Here is a 14,941-nt window from a genome sequence, read left to right on the forward strand (position 1 = left end):
AGGATGAAAGAACCCTGTCCTGCTGGTGCAGTAAACATTAGCGCACGAGACCAATGAGATTGCACATATCAGCGTCTTCATTGCTCTGATGCACTGGGACAATGTTGTCTTTTTATGTATCCTATCTCTGGATGTTTCTTTTTTGATATCCATGCTTTATTTCATGGCACAGGTTGAAAGATGGCATGTGAGCAAGACCTTAGGTTTTACATGTATTTTAGCCCTAAAAAAATCTGCTGTCTAAGACTTGTGCACCAGTCTTGACTCTTGACACTTGAGATACCCTTTTGTTCTGCTGCATAATAATTCAATAAAAAAGAAAGGTGAGCACTTATTGGCCAAAAAGGTTTTTGAACGGCCTCCAAGGAAGGCTTATCTAGGCGGGTCCACTTAAATGTGCTGTGCATGGAAGAATAATTGGCAACATTACTCCAAGATAAGATGTCCTCTCAAAATTCATCCAAATGTTTTTAGCCATTAATTTATTTTCAACTAGTGGATTACAGAATGTATTTTTAAAGCTTTATTTTCTCAGGTGGGAACTTGATATTGGAGTAGGGGAGCCCGTGCCCCATTTGCCCATAAACTCTAAGCTCCAAAAACCTTCCGTGGTGCTGACCATAAAACTGAAGCGGCGAAGAAAATTAAGAGACACAAATGACAAGAAATGCAACCAAATGTGTGGAGAGAGACAGAAAGCATATGAAGACCGGATCAGGTATGTGGTCTCATAAGTCCCTGATCCATAGATTTGAAACCCACTTTCTCGTACAAAATTATTCTCATACGTAAACTGATCCAGATTTGAATACAGATTCGAGCATACGAGCATCCCACCAATGTTTAAAAAGGATTCAGGATTGGATCGCCAGAATCAGCCGAAACCAATCCCAATTCCTACCAATCCATGTCAGGGTCTGTAGTACTTTTTGGCTGATTCCAGCAGACCCTTCCAATTCCAATAGATTTCTGAAACCAACTCCGATCACTTGAACCATACATGGCACCATTGCTTCTCACGTTTCTATTGACAAGAAACCCCTCTACCCCCAAAGTCCTCTTCTTAAACTTCAATATCAAACCAGTTCCAGTTCTTTCAGAAAAAAAAAAAAAAAACCAATTCCACTTTGGGCGTTCAATGTCTAGCCTACTTGCAAGAGACCAGAGCCATTTGAGCGGCCTACCCAGCCCAGTCCATAAGAGATATCTAGACAGATTTGTTTCTTTCATTTCTTCATGCCTTGTATTAATAGTTCCCAAGGGGGTTTCTATTGCACTCTTCACTTTTGTCTATAATCCAGCTAGAATCAAAATGGATACCTAAATAAATTAAAAATAAAAAATTTGCTCTTTTCCCAGGTAGAAGACATACCTGGAGTCGATGAATGAAATGGCTATATCTCATGTTTTACATCACAATACAACCATATTTACATGATAGCACGGCTCACAATGCTACAGAACTTACAAGATTACTACATTTTACGAGCTATTTCCTATTCTCTGGTTGTTATTCGACTGCCTAGAGAGAAATGAGAATGAAAGAAAGACACTATCTAAAATGTTTCTTGTTTTTCGAGATCCGGTAATGCTGGCAATGCTCGTCTCAAGAATGGGCATCAATCCGAGTTCAATAACCTACACAAAATAAACATATACAGAAAGAACAAATATCATCACTTTTTCAATAGGATGAAAATAAGTAATATGAAGTCACCATATCTGTAAAACCAGATGGTGACAGGCATCAGGGATTCAGGGGTAATGTTTTAACACCTGCTCCTTTATGTAGTTTTAGTAATTGATGCAACTAGGTCAGGACAAGGGATGGCAACAGGACAGTCGAAGCCTAGAATGACCTTGGTCCTAGTTTGGTGTGACCTGTGAAACCTTAAAAAGGTTAGGGTCAGGGCTGCTAGTTAACCATGAATCCCAAGGCCCACCCCAGTTTCATTGCAAAATATATGGCATGAGTTGCTTGCCTCACAGGGCAGGGTTGATTAAAGTTGACCAATGCTTAACCAGCTAGGTTTGGTATTGGCAAACCGGATACAAACCCAACCAATTACAAGCCTGTAATGCCCTCAACTACCCCGCTGACCTGTGTCCAGTGCCCCAGAGAGAGAAAGAGAAGATTGGAAGTCATATCTACCTTTGCAATCATGGAAAAGCTATGAGCCAGACAGCAATCTGTGAAATCTCTCCACTCTTTTAGCATACACTTTTAAAGACATGGCCTGATCATGGCAAGAAGAGTTGCTGCTCGACAGACTTCTTTTTCTTCTCATGCGAAACAAGAAATCTTCTGTGTCTAGAACATATGATACCTGACACACACACACACACACACAAAATTAAAATTAAAATTAAAAAAAAAAATATATATATATATATATATACATATGAATAAATTGTCCAAAACTGATATCCTGAAACAACTAGATATAGCGAAATACCTTGGATGAATTGCAAGCTATTTTACACTCTAGACCATTGACTATTTTGACTCCATCCATAGCTTTGCATGCAGCAGAAAATTCATCACCACACACAAATTTACGCTTGTTTCTGCAAGCATCATTGTTATATTTAGAAAACAAAACAAAACTGATCTACTAGCAGGAAAAAAGTCTTTGATTTGTCATCTCCATACCTCCGAAGGAAAACACCTCGCATCTCCTTCCTCTCGGGAAGAATTGCCAGAAAGTCATTCTGCAGGTAAGCGGCAAAGTTAGGGTCCATGGAAACAGCAGTCACTTCAGGCTTTTCATGCCCATAGTCCATCAGCTGTATGGACAAACAAGTTGGACTGGATGACTGCAACAAAGACAAAATATCTTCGTCAATGCATCTTATTTTCCCCTCTCTTCATTGTGCAACACTTATCAAATTACACCAAAACAAACCCCACTGAAGACCTACACATTCGAATCGATATATGTTCTCATCATGAAGAAGAACACGTGCATTTTCATGATAAACTAAATCAACAAATCTCCCGAACTTCCTAGATTTCTCATATGCATATAGTTGAAGAAGTTTGTTGTCCATTTCATCGGTTGAAACTGTTTGAAGCTGTGGCAGACACAATAAGTTAGAATCCATATTTGAAAATACTAACACAAGAAAAAACCCAGTCATAAGTTACCTGTTTGACAAGTTTATATATCAATTTATCTAAAGTGAATAGCACATATGACTGAGTTCCAATTATAGCTCGGCAGTCGTCCTCAAACTTTGTATTATCAGCAGACCCATCAAGCAAACTGTATAATGCACTCATAAATCTGTACCTCACAGAAGGACGAAGAGAATAGAAATTAAAATGCTGTTGGCACTTCTAAGTTGGTGAGCAACTACAACTGTGAAGTTCAAACTACCTTGTGAAGTGATCAGGAGGGCTCATATCCTTGGAAGTTCTCCACTTCCTTTCAGAAGATGAATTCATCTTTGCAGAGAGTATTCTCTCGTACAGTGTCTGCCAAATCAAAATAAAAGTGATGAAATCAAGTTAAGAAACTACAACTAATTATGAATGATATTTCAAAACAAAAACATAGCTTACTTGGTGAAGCCTGAAAAGCACATAGAATGAATCATTTCCATAGAAAATTCTAGAATCTTTCTTTTCTTTGTCATGCAACACTGAAGGGACATGCTTTGCCAGTGGCTTCACTGTCAGTAGAAAGCGTTCTGAATATGGCAATAAGATGCCATCTCCTTCAGCATCATGCGCATCAGCCATCCCTTCAGCCTCACCTTCACTTTCAGCCTTAGCATCATTCTCATCATGGTCAACATCTTCCTCGTCTTCATGGTCTTCACGGGAACATTCCTCCCCATCACCAGACTCACTGCCTGAGACATCACCAGCCTCTGAAGCATTCTCACTGTCCTCTGTTGACCTTTGAGCACTTTCATCGCCTTCATCATCAGCATCAGCATCATTTTCTCCTCCAGCCTCTCCACAACATATTTCTTCTTCTTCCCCATTCCTAGCCTGATACTGCCTGCTTGCATTACTATCCTTTGCTTTAGACAAAGTGTCAACACCAGCACCTCCATAGCCCACAAAGTTATCCTCTTCAAAATCCCCATTTGGCGACAACTCACCCTCCTCTCTTTCAACTTTCAGGTGTCCCACAGATTCTTCATTATATCTATGTACCTTGCTGCCATCTGTCATCACTCCGTTGGTTGATATGACAGGCCTTGTACTATCCCCACCCTGTAACACCAAAAAATATACGCAGATCTTACAATATGTACATATAAAAATCACACAAGACGGAGATCAAAATCATTACTATGCACAGCAGGCAATCTAGCAAATGAATGGACCTTAGCCAGTCAAGAAGGTCTGTAACCAGATTCCTACATCTCTTCATTAGCTTATCAAATTGAGAAGTTGACGCTTGGTTTTGTGAATTAGCAGTGACCATCCAGATAATGGCTAGAGATGGTTAACAAGATATAAGGTGCTGCTTCAATATGCCTTTGCAAGTAACATTTTGGCTCCCAAAAGTAATAATATGTGGCAAAAAGGAAGCAGCTTGGCCGAGCTTCCTTCTCCCTATTTTTTTTTGCTATGTGACTTGTTAAATGGGGAAGCTTAACCCTTAATGGAACAAGGACAACTTGAACTGGTCAAGTGTCAAATTTCAGGTCTTGATTGGACACCCCACCATGTATTGCAGAATTTCCATCCTCTTCCAACGTCCAGCATCATCAAACTAAGAGTGGTTTTAACCACTTTTGTCCACTTAATTGGAATCAGACAACCAATATTGGTTTTACCCACTTTTGTCCACTTGATTATGACATGCGGCAAGCATCATTTGGGCCCAAACTTGACACATGATTAGGGGAGGGTGGATCCTAGCAGTGAAAATTTGGGCCCCAAAGGACTTGCAAATCATGCCCAAGTTGCCTTCCCATTATATAAATAAAAAGAAAAGCAACAAAGTTTTGCTTCTGGAAGCCAAAGAGTTACTTCTAGAAGCCTATCCAACCATCACCTGAGACCTCCGTTGAACTACTTCCCACTAAAGAAATTGCAAATCAGGTCAACTGTTTTGAGCTAGGAAACTGACTCTGCTAGCCCTATGGGAAAATTGTGAGAACTAACCCCCCCCTCCCTCCTACTCATAAAATCCTTACACAACACCAGCAGACACAATGTGAGCCATACAATTGAATGGAAATTCATAAGGCCAGATATCTGTTTAAAAGTAACCACAGATTTAAGTCCTTAATTATCCAGATATTCCCAATTCCTTAAGCAAGCAGAGAACAAATTTCTCAAGTAATGAGCAAGAAAGTAGACATTTTTCTCCTCGTAAAATCAACTTTTATCTTATATACAGATCAGATAATAATACCTCTGCTGAAGGTAAAACTTCACTAGTAAGCCGAGGCTCGTGCCCACCGTTGGTAGCAGTGTCACCAGGTCTGGAAGGAGTTGCGCTAAGTCCTTCAATGAAGCAAGTATCTCAGTATCTACACTATCAATTCAAAGCCCATAGAAAGAAAATGCAATCACGAAGCTAACTGAAAATCTAGCAAAAACACATACTAAAAATTGAAGTGAATTAGTTCAGAGACCAAATAACAAACCTGGTGTAATTTCAGTATTGGTTCTACCATGACTTTGTTCTGTTCTATTAGCAAGTGACACATTTGAATCAGCCAACCGATCATTAGAAGTTGTATTTGTGTTGACTCCAGACGTTTCGTCACCCACAGAGACGTTATTCTGCACTTTTCCTTGGTGAGTACTAGAGAGATTGTCACTTCGATGGGGAATACGATCTCCATCATGCAAACCATCTTCTTTAACCATGGCATCTCCATTTTCCAACTTAGCCCTGCCATTACTTCCTTGTTCAAGTGGCATACTATCATCCCTGTTGCTGAAAGGCTTTGATTGCTTTGAATTAGTAGCTGGGGCATCAGCACCAGGACTGCCATCACTTTCCGCTATGCTTGTTCCACGGCTCTTGACTGCATGATTCTTAGTCTTTACAACATCTTCAGTGTCCTCTGCACCCTGGGGACGAGAAGGAACACCTAGCATGGGCTCCAAGAAGGTCGTCCAAATCCTCATGACTTTATCCAACTGTTCTGTGGTTGTGCAAACCTCTCCACAAGAATATTTTATGAGTTGATACAAGTCCTCGTGAATTTCTGGATCAGAGTACTCAAATTCCAGATTTGGAATTATAGGTTGCCTGTTACCAGCAGCAATAGCAAGAAGAACATCGTCCTCTTTGCGCTTCTTCTCATTGATTTCCCTTACCTCAGCCAACAAGGCTGTACAGTTAAACAAAAACATGACTCATGAGAACAAAAGAGAATACACAACAAAAAAGAAAATATATGAAACCAAGGACACAATTGAAAATTGAAATAACAAATAGCACGATTCAAGCAAACTGTCAAACTTGCATTTTTTTAAGTAAAACTATATCGAATTTAAGAATAACATTAATGGAACGCAGTATCACAATTGGCATTTCATGAATGCGACAAGGCAGTTAGCCTGGCACCCAAATTGGGTGTATAAGTAAGGCCCACAACTCCACCGCCTGTAAAGTTCAAGCCTGACAAAGATTGCCATGCGGCAAAACAAAGCTTAAAAACTGGTTTCAAATGTCACAGTGGGGCAAAAATAGCGACATACAAGAAGAGAAATCAAATGAAAGGTGATTAGGTAGAGTCAGTAGACTGAGTTGGTCAGTTGGATGACAATTTGACAAGTGGAAAATCAAGGCATACCCGGTATGCCTTGCCGTCTATCCAACCGTCTAGATTGGCCATACCCTGTCAGCCTTTTGCACTTTGATCCTTCAATAATAATAGAGTGCCATTGATGGCATGAAAAATTTAAACTATCCCGTATTTGACATTGAACATCATCTTTAAAGATACCAATATTTAAAGATTTAACTTACATTTTGTACTCAAGCTCTTTGTGTCCTGTTGCTTGAAATAGAAACTACGATGATCAAGAGATTTGTGATAGTTCTTCGCATAAATTTCAGCCCAGACCTTATTAAAATCTGCACGACACCTTGTCCACTCCTCTTGTTTCTGCTTCAAGCGAGTTAATATAACAGGCAATGAAAGTGTTGAATTCTTTCTTAACACATCCATCACATCCAGACCATGGTCACCATATAGACGTTCTATGCACCTTAGATTGAGAGCTACAGGAAGAAAGAAGAGAAAAGAAAAGTCAGAAACAACAGTACAGATAAAGCTCAAATAGCATGTTGAATATATCCCCGATAATATTCTTAAAACAACTTCCATCTATACAAACCAGTGAAGTGGTCCTCAATCCGAACTAGACTGTCTGGCTTGATTGTATTATCATTGAACTTTTCTAACAATTCCTCCACGCGCTTGGTAGTTACATTGACTGATTCTAACAGCATGTCCAGTTCAAACCTGACTCATAAGTAACAAAAAATAAGCAATTCTGATTAACCATATGGAAAAAATTCAGCAATTTTAAATGAAATAACATATGGAAAAATCATAGTGAGTACTATCAGTGGAAAAATGTTTCAGGTGATCAATTGACCACAAGAAACAGTAAAGAAATTGAAATCACTGGATAGCAATAGAAGAAGGAAAAACACTCTTTTTTTTTAATGGGAAACCTTCTTGCTTTATCTTATAAATCCAGTAAAATAGCAAAAGCCCATTTACGCTCTTTAGTCTTTACGTTTTCCCATTTACATAAGCTATAAAAAGTAAGACAAAGGTAAACACTGTGAAAAGGGGAGGTAGAGGTAACAGAAAACATCATTCCAAAACAAGGTGGTAATCTAAATCAGAAGATACAAGGAGAAAAGGTGTTGCTGAAAATCTCTAGCAAGCTTTTTACCTATCATCTTCACATCTAAACAAGCTCTCTTCATATTGGTTTTTGCGCATGTGTTTGAAAGAATAATCCTCACTTCCTGAAGTGACTGATACCCAATTATCATTCAATACCTGAGCACCAAGCTTTGTTCTCTGGCTTGCTGCAGGTGTTTGATACTGCAGAGTAACAGGCATCAAATAATCAATATGTCATATACACAAGTACACAGCAGAAAAATCTAAAAATAAAACAAAATCCCTGTGGAAGGATCCCATACATTCTTTGGTAGAAGCCGATAACTGGGCGTACAACGTTGACAATTAGAGAGGTCAAGCTCTGAAATAGGCTTATGATTAAACTTCTCTTTGTTTGGATATGGAACCTTTTGACTCGATCCATTTTTGTCAAGTCTTTCCCTTTCCTTATCCCTCTCCCTTTCACGGTCTTCACGCTCTCGCTCTTTATCCCTGTCCTCAACCTTCACTGATCTTGGTAGATGTCCTTCATTCCAAAAAGGTTCTGCAGGGAATGTAAAATTCTATAAAGATCGTAAAGAGTATGTGCCAGATGCCTAAATATATGAGAAATAAAATAAATGGTTTGCTGAGGCATCTGTAACAAAATGGCATGAAAATTGCATTCAATAGGAGCCTCTGTTATTCTAGGAAGCAAGAAGGAAAAGGTGTCCTTTTACATACTTTTACTAATAACTCCAGCAAGAAACCCATCTGCAAGAGCAGCCCCAATTAGAAACAATCAAACATTATCTGAATCTAGAGTACATAGCCCAGAAGACAGTGAGTTCCAAACCTTACCTATCTTCTCACAGCGAGTCAAAAAGTCATTGAACCCATCCATGAGATCAGGATATTTTCCAAGTAAATCACTCATCTGAAAAGAGAAATATATAAGAGAAAATACTGGGATAATAATTCCATAAGGAACATAAAGTAGTAAAATGCAAAAGTAACAATTATGAGAATACTCTCTTACTCTTCAAGATTTAGTGGAATGTCGAGCTCAAAGGGAAACAAAATTAACTGGGTAAATAGCATTACAATAAATATAAAATGACATTTGGGCCAGTCAGACTCTTTCAATATTATTCCTCCTAAGATTTGGCTTTTCATTTTATTCTGGGACTCATTTGGTATGCAGTGGGGTTACACTACACAACCTGTCCTAAAAGGATGTGTCAAGTGATATTTTGTGTACCTAAGGAGAAAGTTTTTCTGTCAATACTTCTATTCATTTTTTTCTTCTCTTACGGAAATAAGAGGAGAACTAAAGACAACAATTAATACAAATTAAATCATTTTCAACTGAGATATAGATTTATTTATGCTTCTCTTATTACAACAACAACAACAACAACAACAACAACAACAACAACTCAGCCTTGTCCCAACTAAATGGGATCGGCTACATGGATCCTTGCTCTCCAATTAGCTCTATTCGAGATCATACTTGATACAAGGCCTAAACTATACATGTCTTCCCTCACCACTTCTCCTAGGTTCATTTTAGGTCTGCCCCTAGCTCGTTTAGTTCCTTCAATTTGGATCAAATCACTCCTCCATAGTGGAGCATCCAAAGGCCTCCAATGAACATGGCCATGCCACGTCAAACTACTTTCTCATAGCTTATCATGTATCGGAGTTACTTCCAAACCAGCTGTAATATTATCATTCCTTACTCCATCCTTCTTAGTTTTGCCACACATCCATCTCAACATTCTCATCTCCACTACACAGAATATATCCGCATGATGCTTCTTAACTGCCCTATATTCCGCACAAGACATCATAGCCGGTCGTATGATTGTCCTATAAAATTTTCCTTCAAACATTAAGGGAATATGTCAATCACACAACACTCTAGACACACCTCTCCTTCTCTTACTAAATTAAAGAGCGGAAGAAAATTATGAAGTGAAATTCTTCTTTTACTCAATACCCAGACATCTCATTATTTAATTGGGAAAGGTAAAATATCAAGCAGTTTATAATGCAACAGCACCTGAGAAGAAAATCTGAAGATGCCCTCCATCAGTGCGCACTAAAGGCACCATCTCCTATAGCACAATCTGATCGCTAAAACTTAAGAGAAACTTTAGTACTAGGCAGCTGCAACTGTTATAGTCCATCTGCACGAGTCTGCACGTTTAGTGGTTTTGACTTTTTACTCACATTTTTTATTGCAGATTATTCATTTAAGTAGAATGAACTAAAAGGGCCAAAACTGGTGCAAGTCTCCCCAACCCACCCACCCCCCGTTCTTTCGAAGGGTCCCAGGAGAAGTGGAATAGAGTTGATCCTATGCTTCGGCATATTTTTGCATTAAGTATCTCAATTAATGCTGTAAGCCCAAGCTTGTATTTGGATATGACACTGTAGACTACAAGTAATTTTATTTTCTAGTAAAAGTTTTCATGTCGTCTAATGTCACAATTACTTATAAAAAGTAATTAATATATATATAAACAAATTATCAATGGCAGACCATGTGCATAAAACTAATGACTTGACAAAATAAGCAATGGTAAATTATATTTTATTTTTCTTGGTAATCATTAGAAAGCCATGCCAACTGTCGTAAGGGAAAAAAAAAACAAAAAGCCTGAGTGAAATAAGGCATACCAAACTTTGCAATTCAGATCTGGTAATTATTTCCGTGCTATATATATGAAGGCACTTCAAGAATTCTTGGTAATCATCTGGATTCCGTAATTTCTCCTTGACTTTTTCACAGAAAATAAACTCTTGGCTGTATACACCTGGATGACATTGAGCAAAAAAAAAATTATTAGCTAAAACTCACCATAAGAATGTCAAAGAATCCCACCCACACACACATACACAGAGAAAACAAATTCATTACTGAGGATGAAACCACGAAAACTGAAGAGTTACTAGTTCCTTAAATTCACCCAAAAAGCATATGCAGCAAAGTTAATTAAAAGGTTGGATACAGGAGAAGCTAAAGCAGACTCTTATCAGCTATCTAAACAGTCAATAATAATCATGTAGAGTTTGTATGGAAAGGTATTATGCTCTAGCACATGGAATGAAATATTGATTGTGGTTCCTAAACCTTGTTATTCATCACCGAGACAAAATAATAAAATAAAGGCATATAAACCTGACATAATTATCAAGAGACAAATAACAATAATACCATGAAGGCATTCAGTAAGTGATCTGCAAATATCTTTACACCTAAAAATATAAAATAAGCAATAACCACAATAGGATACAACGAAGATTATTAAAGTTTGAGAAAACACATAATGCCTTCCAGGACTGCATTTAAATGGATTTATTGCCCAGAACACAATGTATATGTATGTTCATGTGTAAGATATTGTCCCATTAAGTATTTAAACAATACTCACTCTTCCAGGCATTTTTATCATCAAAAGAAGACGAAAGGGGATGTCCAAAGTTTTCAGCACCCTCCCCACCTGGGTGCAACTGGTCAGCAACAGAATCTTCAACCCTCCGAGCAGATTTTCTTTTGTGGGCAAGACGCTGCATGCCATTAAAATCCCTACTACTGTCATTCTCAATATCCTTGTCATCCCGATCACGGTCTTTCCTGTCTTCTTTCCTTTCCTTCTCCTTCTCAACACGCTTTCTCTGCTCCTTATCCACTTTCATCAGTAGTTTGTCATATTCGGGGTCGGGACGGTCAACACTGAGATCACGGTCTGCATGGGGCTTCTGGGGCAACAGTGGATATACGCAGGAGGTTAGCTACAGAGCTGATCAGGAAAGAACTCCCCAGAAGGAAAATACATGAAAAGGGTGTAGAAGAAAGAAGAAAGACACAATTACCTTATCCCCATGGATATGCCGCAATGTAGCAGAGCTTCGCTGGAAAGAATTCCTGCCTGATGGAGCATGCTGGGGTAAGGCCGTTGCAGAAGAATCGGGTAGGAAATGTGTGAACTCCTCGAGCAAGTCTGTATGATCACGAAAAAGAGCAGCTACCTGCAAGGACACATAATCAATACCTAATAATACTCAAAGAGCTCCAAGAAAGGAAGTGCAGTGCAAACAGAGGAGGTAGAAAAAGATACAACTGCCAAAATAGAACTGAAATGGCAGACATAAAAGGAGCTGAAAATATACCTCTTGATAGACCTCGGTGATGGATTTATTCTCCTTCCGATACATGTTCAGAACATCTAAGAATGATTTGTACACATGATCGTCATTTTGGAACCGCGTCTGCAAGCACCAAAGCATTAAAAGATAACCTAGAAAACAGATCTGGAAATCCCATATTCAACAGAAACATCCAAATTCTACTGCAGGACAGAAATTTCACCTTTATTTTGTTTACAAAATTGATAGCTTCTTCAAATTCAACAGGCTTCTTCGGTTGAGGTTCATCCTCAAGTGGAAGGGTGATCTCATATCCCTTGGGTAAGAAGGTATTGAAGCCCAATATTAGGTCTCTATGCCCTTTGAATAACTCTTTCACCCTCGCTATAACTCCAGTAGTGTCAATTCTACAAGCAAAATTTGATAAGAACGAGATGAACGGTGTACCAGTTGTATGCTAGAAATAAAATCAGAAGCCCAAAAAAGAGGATAATGATCAAACCTTTGGGCCTTGAAATCTTTCATGACTTCAAGGAACTCATCATATTTCTCCCTATTGTCTTGAAATATGTCTTTCACAGATTTGAGATAGGCCAAAGCATCGTTGGTGGTTAGTTTCTGCGCACCTCCTCCTCCCCCATTCATTTGAGGTTGCCCAGAACTTAATAGCCAGGAAGAAGAGATCAAATAATTAAGCAAAATTCGATGATGTTTTCAATAGAATAATGCCCATAATACAAATTTCTTAAAGAGTACGAAAATATTTTCTCTAAAAACAAGTTATCCCAAAACAGATGAAACCACGGTAAGATATTGGTTATGTGCTCATAAAAATAACAAGTCCGTTGATCTCTGGTACTAAGGAAAGCCAACGGGATATGGAACTTCCGATCCTAAAGCTTTGCTTCAGAACCAAGCTCCGCTCAACCCCCACCCCCAACCCCCAAAAACTAAAGAGGGGTGGGGGTGGGGAGGGGAGCAGAAGAAAAGGCAAAGGAGAGAAAAAATAATAGCTTTATAGATTCAAACATAACTCAGACCGACACGATAAGCGAACAGAAGAAACAGTCACACGATTAAATAGTAATCTCATTATCAGGGAAACGATATTAGAAAAAACACAGCAGACCAAAACCATAAGATAAAAGCAAAGAAGCAACAACAGAATGGTAAAAATTGAAATCCAGAAGAAATTAAGGAGAGATAAGAGGCTTACGCTTCCCCGCGGGAAGAAAGGAGCGGCCGTTTGAGTTGAGAGCTTATGTAACCATCCTCTCTAGCCCTTTTCATCTCTGCAAGAACTCCTCCTCTTCCTCCTCAACAAATCATGCTCCTTTGTATTTTTCCCTCCAAAAAAAGGCGATTAAAGCCAAAAAAAAAAAAGAAAAGAGAAACCAACTCGTTCGTCCTAGATACTTAACAAAATCGCCTCAGGCGCAGATCTACTCTGAAGAATTCAATTGAAACCTCAAAAGAGATCACCTTCCAACAACAAATCCTAGAAACACAACGAGAAAAGGAAATCGATTACTTGACAGAAAAAAAAAAACCGAACAAAAAAGCAACAGATTATTTATTTATTTTTTTTTTCTAAATGAAAAGCAGACATTACAAAGAACATCAGAAGAGATCAGCTTTGAAGAGAGGGAAAGAGACGAAGAAAATCTCGAACCTATCTGAAGAAATCTTGCGAGGAAATCAGATAATTAGAAAGACTTTGTACAGGGAGAGGCTTCGAAGAGGAAATTTGTATTCCGCATTACAGAGACACAGAGAAGAAGACATAAACAAGAGGGAGAGAGAAAGAGAAGAGACTCAAAGAGAGTTTATATCTGGAGATTGTATATTAAACCAAGGAACGCTAAAATGAGGGTCTAGAGGGCGCAACTTCACGTCCAATGTCCGGTCACCTTCTTAAACCATGGGCGTTATTAACCGGCTATAACCGGTCGAACCGGTGTAATCTAACACCATTGACCACCAGTATTCACCACCAGTGGGCGTTATCACCAGTATTCACCACCAGTGCGTGCACGAGTGAATAGTACCATTACCAAATTTACCATATTTATATAAATATTTTGTCACTTGGCATTAGGGTTAGGATGCTTTGGGCAGCTCGTTCACTTGTTTCAGTGTTATATGTATTAAGTATTAAGAAATCCACATCGTATGGTCATTGTTACTTGTTGGGTTCTTGATTCCAATCCAATGTATTAACATAATCGGGAATTCAATTTAGGTGGCTGTTAAGGTAATGTGGGGGCCTTAGAGTAACATTATGACCAGGTACATAGAGGTATATCCGTATTTTGGATTGCGGAGTTCTCTGATCGGGTCCGGTCCATTTTTTTTAGAAAGTGAACCAGACATGTCTGGTTGAACCAAGCCAGTGGCATAGTTTCATTTTAAATGCTACCAATGCTTTATTTATCCTGCTAAGAACCTCAATTATCCTTGGATTTGGCGTTTTAGGTGTTATTTAATCACTTAGGAGTTGCTATGACTATGGTTCGAACCGATTCTTCACGGACCATTGGCCAGACAGTGATGATGTTGAGTTTGGATCCGTAAGATGAATCGCAATAAGCATTCAAATATTAGGAAGTGGGACATGCATCCCCACTCGTTGAATGTTCATTACTGTTCATTGCCTCACCGTATAAGATATGGGCACAATAATGTTAATTTTTTGGGTTTATTTTTTTTAGTAAGAGAAAAAAAAAATTATTACTATCATTAAAAAACTGATTCGTATACTGTTTGGGTCATCGACTTCCATCCTAGGTTTTTTTCAACCGTTGGATGTAAGTAACACATCAGGGTTGGTGATCTTGAAACTCCAATGCTTGATCCATTTTCAAAAACATTCATTGGAGCACGTGTGCTTGTTAAGACCTCAACCAGGTTATGGCTAGGATCAAGCTAATTCTTGATGGGTTGGGCCAATTATTCCAAT

The 14,941-nt window shown here is 38.7% G+C and overlaps 1 protein-coding gene across 4 annotated transcripts; it reads right to left on the reverse strand.

Moving 5' to 3' along the window:
* Positions 1 to 1,343: 1,343 nt before the first annotated feature.
* On the reverse strand, positions 1,344 to 13,816 carry LOC122076613 (paired amphipathic helix protein Sin3-like 4). Of its 4 annotated transcripts, none has more exons than XM_042642013.1 (24): positions 13,655 to 13,815; positions 13,199 to 13,480; positions 12,485 to 12,643; positions 12,206 to 12,389; positions 12,007 to 12,105; positions 11,710 to 11,865; positions 11,268 to 11,592; positions 10,513 to 10,649; positions 8,689 to 8,764; positions 8,572 to 8,601; positions 8,151 to 8,392; positions 7,895 to 8,049; positions 7,325 to 7,452; positions 6,954 to 7,208; positions 5,617 to 6,312; positions 5,382 to 5,473; positions 3,566 to 4,228; positions 3,381 to 3,478; positions 3,149 to 3,287; positions 2,923 to 3,075; positions 2,654 to 2,817; positions 2,457 to 2,568; positions 2,153 to 2,327; positions 1,344 to 1,638 (listed from the first exon to the last, which is right to left on the reverse strand). In XM_042642013.1, the coding sequence occupies exons 2-23, from the start codon at positions 13,270 to 13,272 to the stop codon at positions 2,172 to 2,174; spliced, it is 4,293 nt and encodes a 1,430-aa protein (XP_042497947.1). In that variant the 5' UTR covers positions 13,273 to 13,480; positions 13,655 to 13,815; the 3' UTR covers positions 1,344 to 1,638; positions 2,153 to 2,171. The 4 variants fall into 4 exon arrangements, with proteins under 4 accessions (XP_042497947.1, XP_042497948.1, XP_042497946.1 ...); XM_042642014.1 differs by having other exon boundaries at positions 11,337 to 11,595; XM_042642012.1 differs by having other exon boundaries at positions 11,268 to 11,595.
* Positions 13,817 to 14,941: the final 1,125 nt, after the last annotated feature.

This window comes from Macadamia integrifolia, chromosome 4 (assembly GCF_013358625.1).
Source record: "Macadamia integrifolia cultivar HAES 741 chromosome 4, SCU_Mint_v3, whole genome shotgun sequence".
In the NCBI taxonomy this organism is placed as follows: domain Eukaryota; kingdom Viridiplantae; phylum Streptophyta; class Magnoliopsida; order Proteales; family Proteaceae; genus Macadamia; species Macadamia integrifolia.

Bases quoted from the DNA above. Each gene is read 5' to 3' on its own strand.
- LOC122076613 (XM_042642012.1), bottom strand. From the start codon at position 13,272: ATGAAAAGGGCTAGAGAGGATGGTTACATAAGCTCTCAACTCAAACGG. The intron at 8,602-8,688 runs GTAAGGTTTGGA...CTGCTCTTGCAG, and splicing joins GACTCGCTGTGAGAAGATAG to ATGGGTTTCTTGCTGGAGTT. The intron at 8,050-8,150 runs GTATGGGATCCT...GTTACTCTGCAG, and splicing joins ATCGGCTTCTACCAAAGAAT to TATCAAACACCTGCAGCAAG.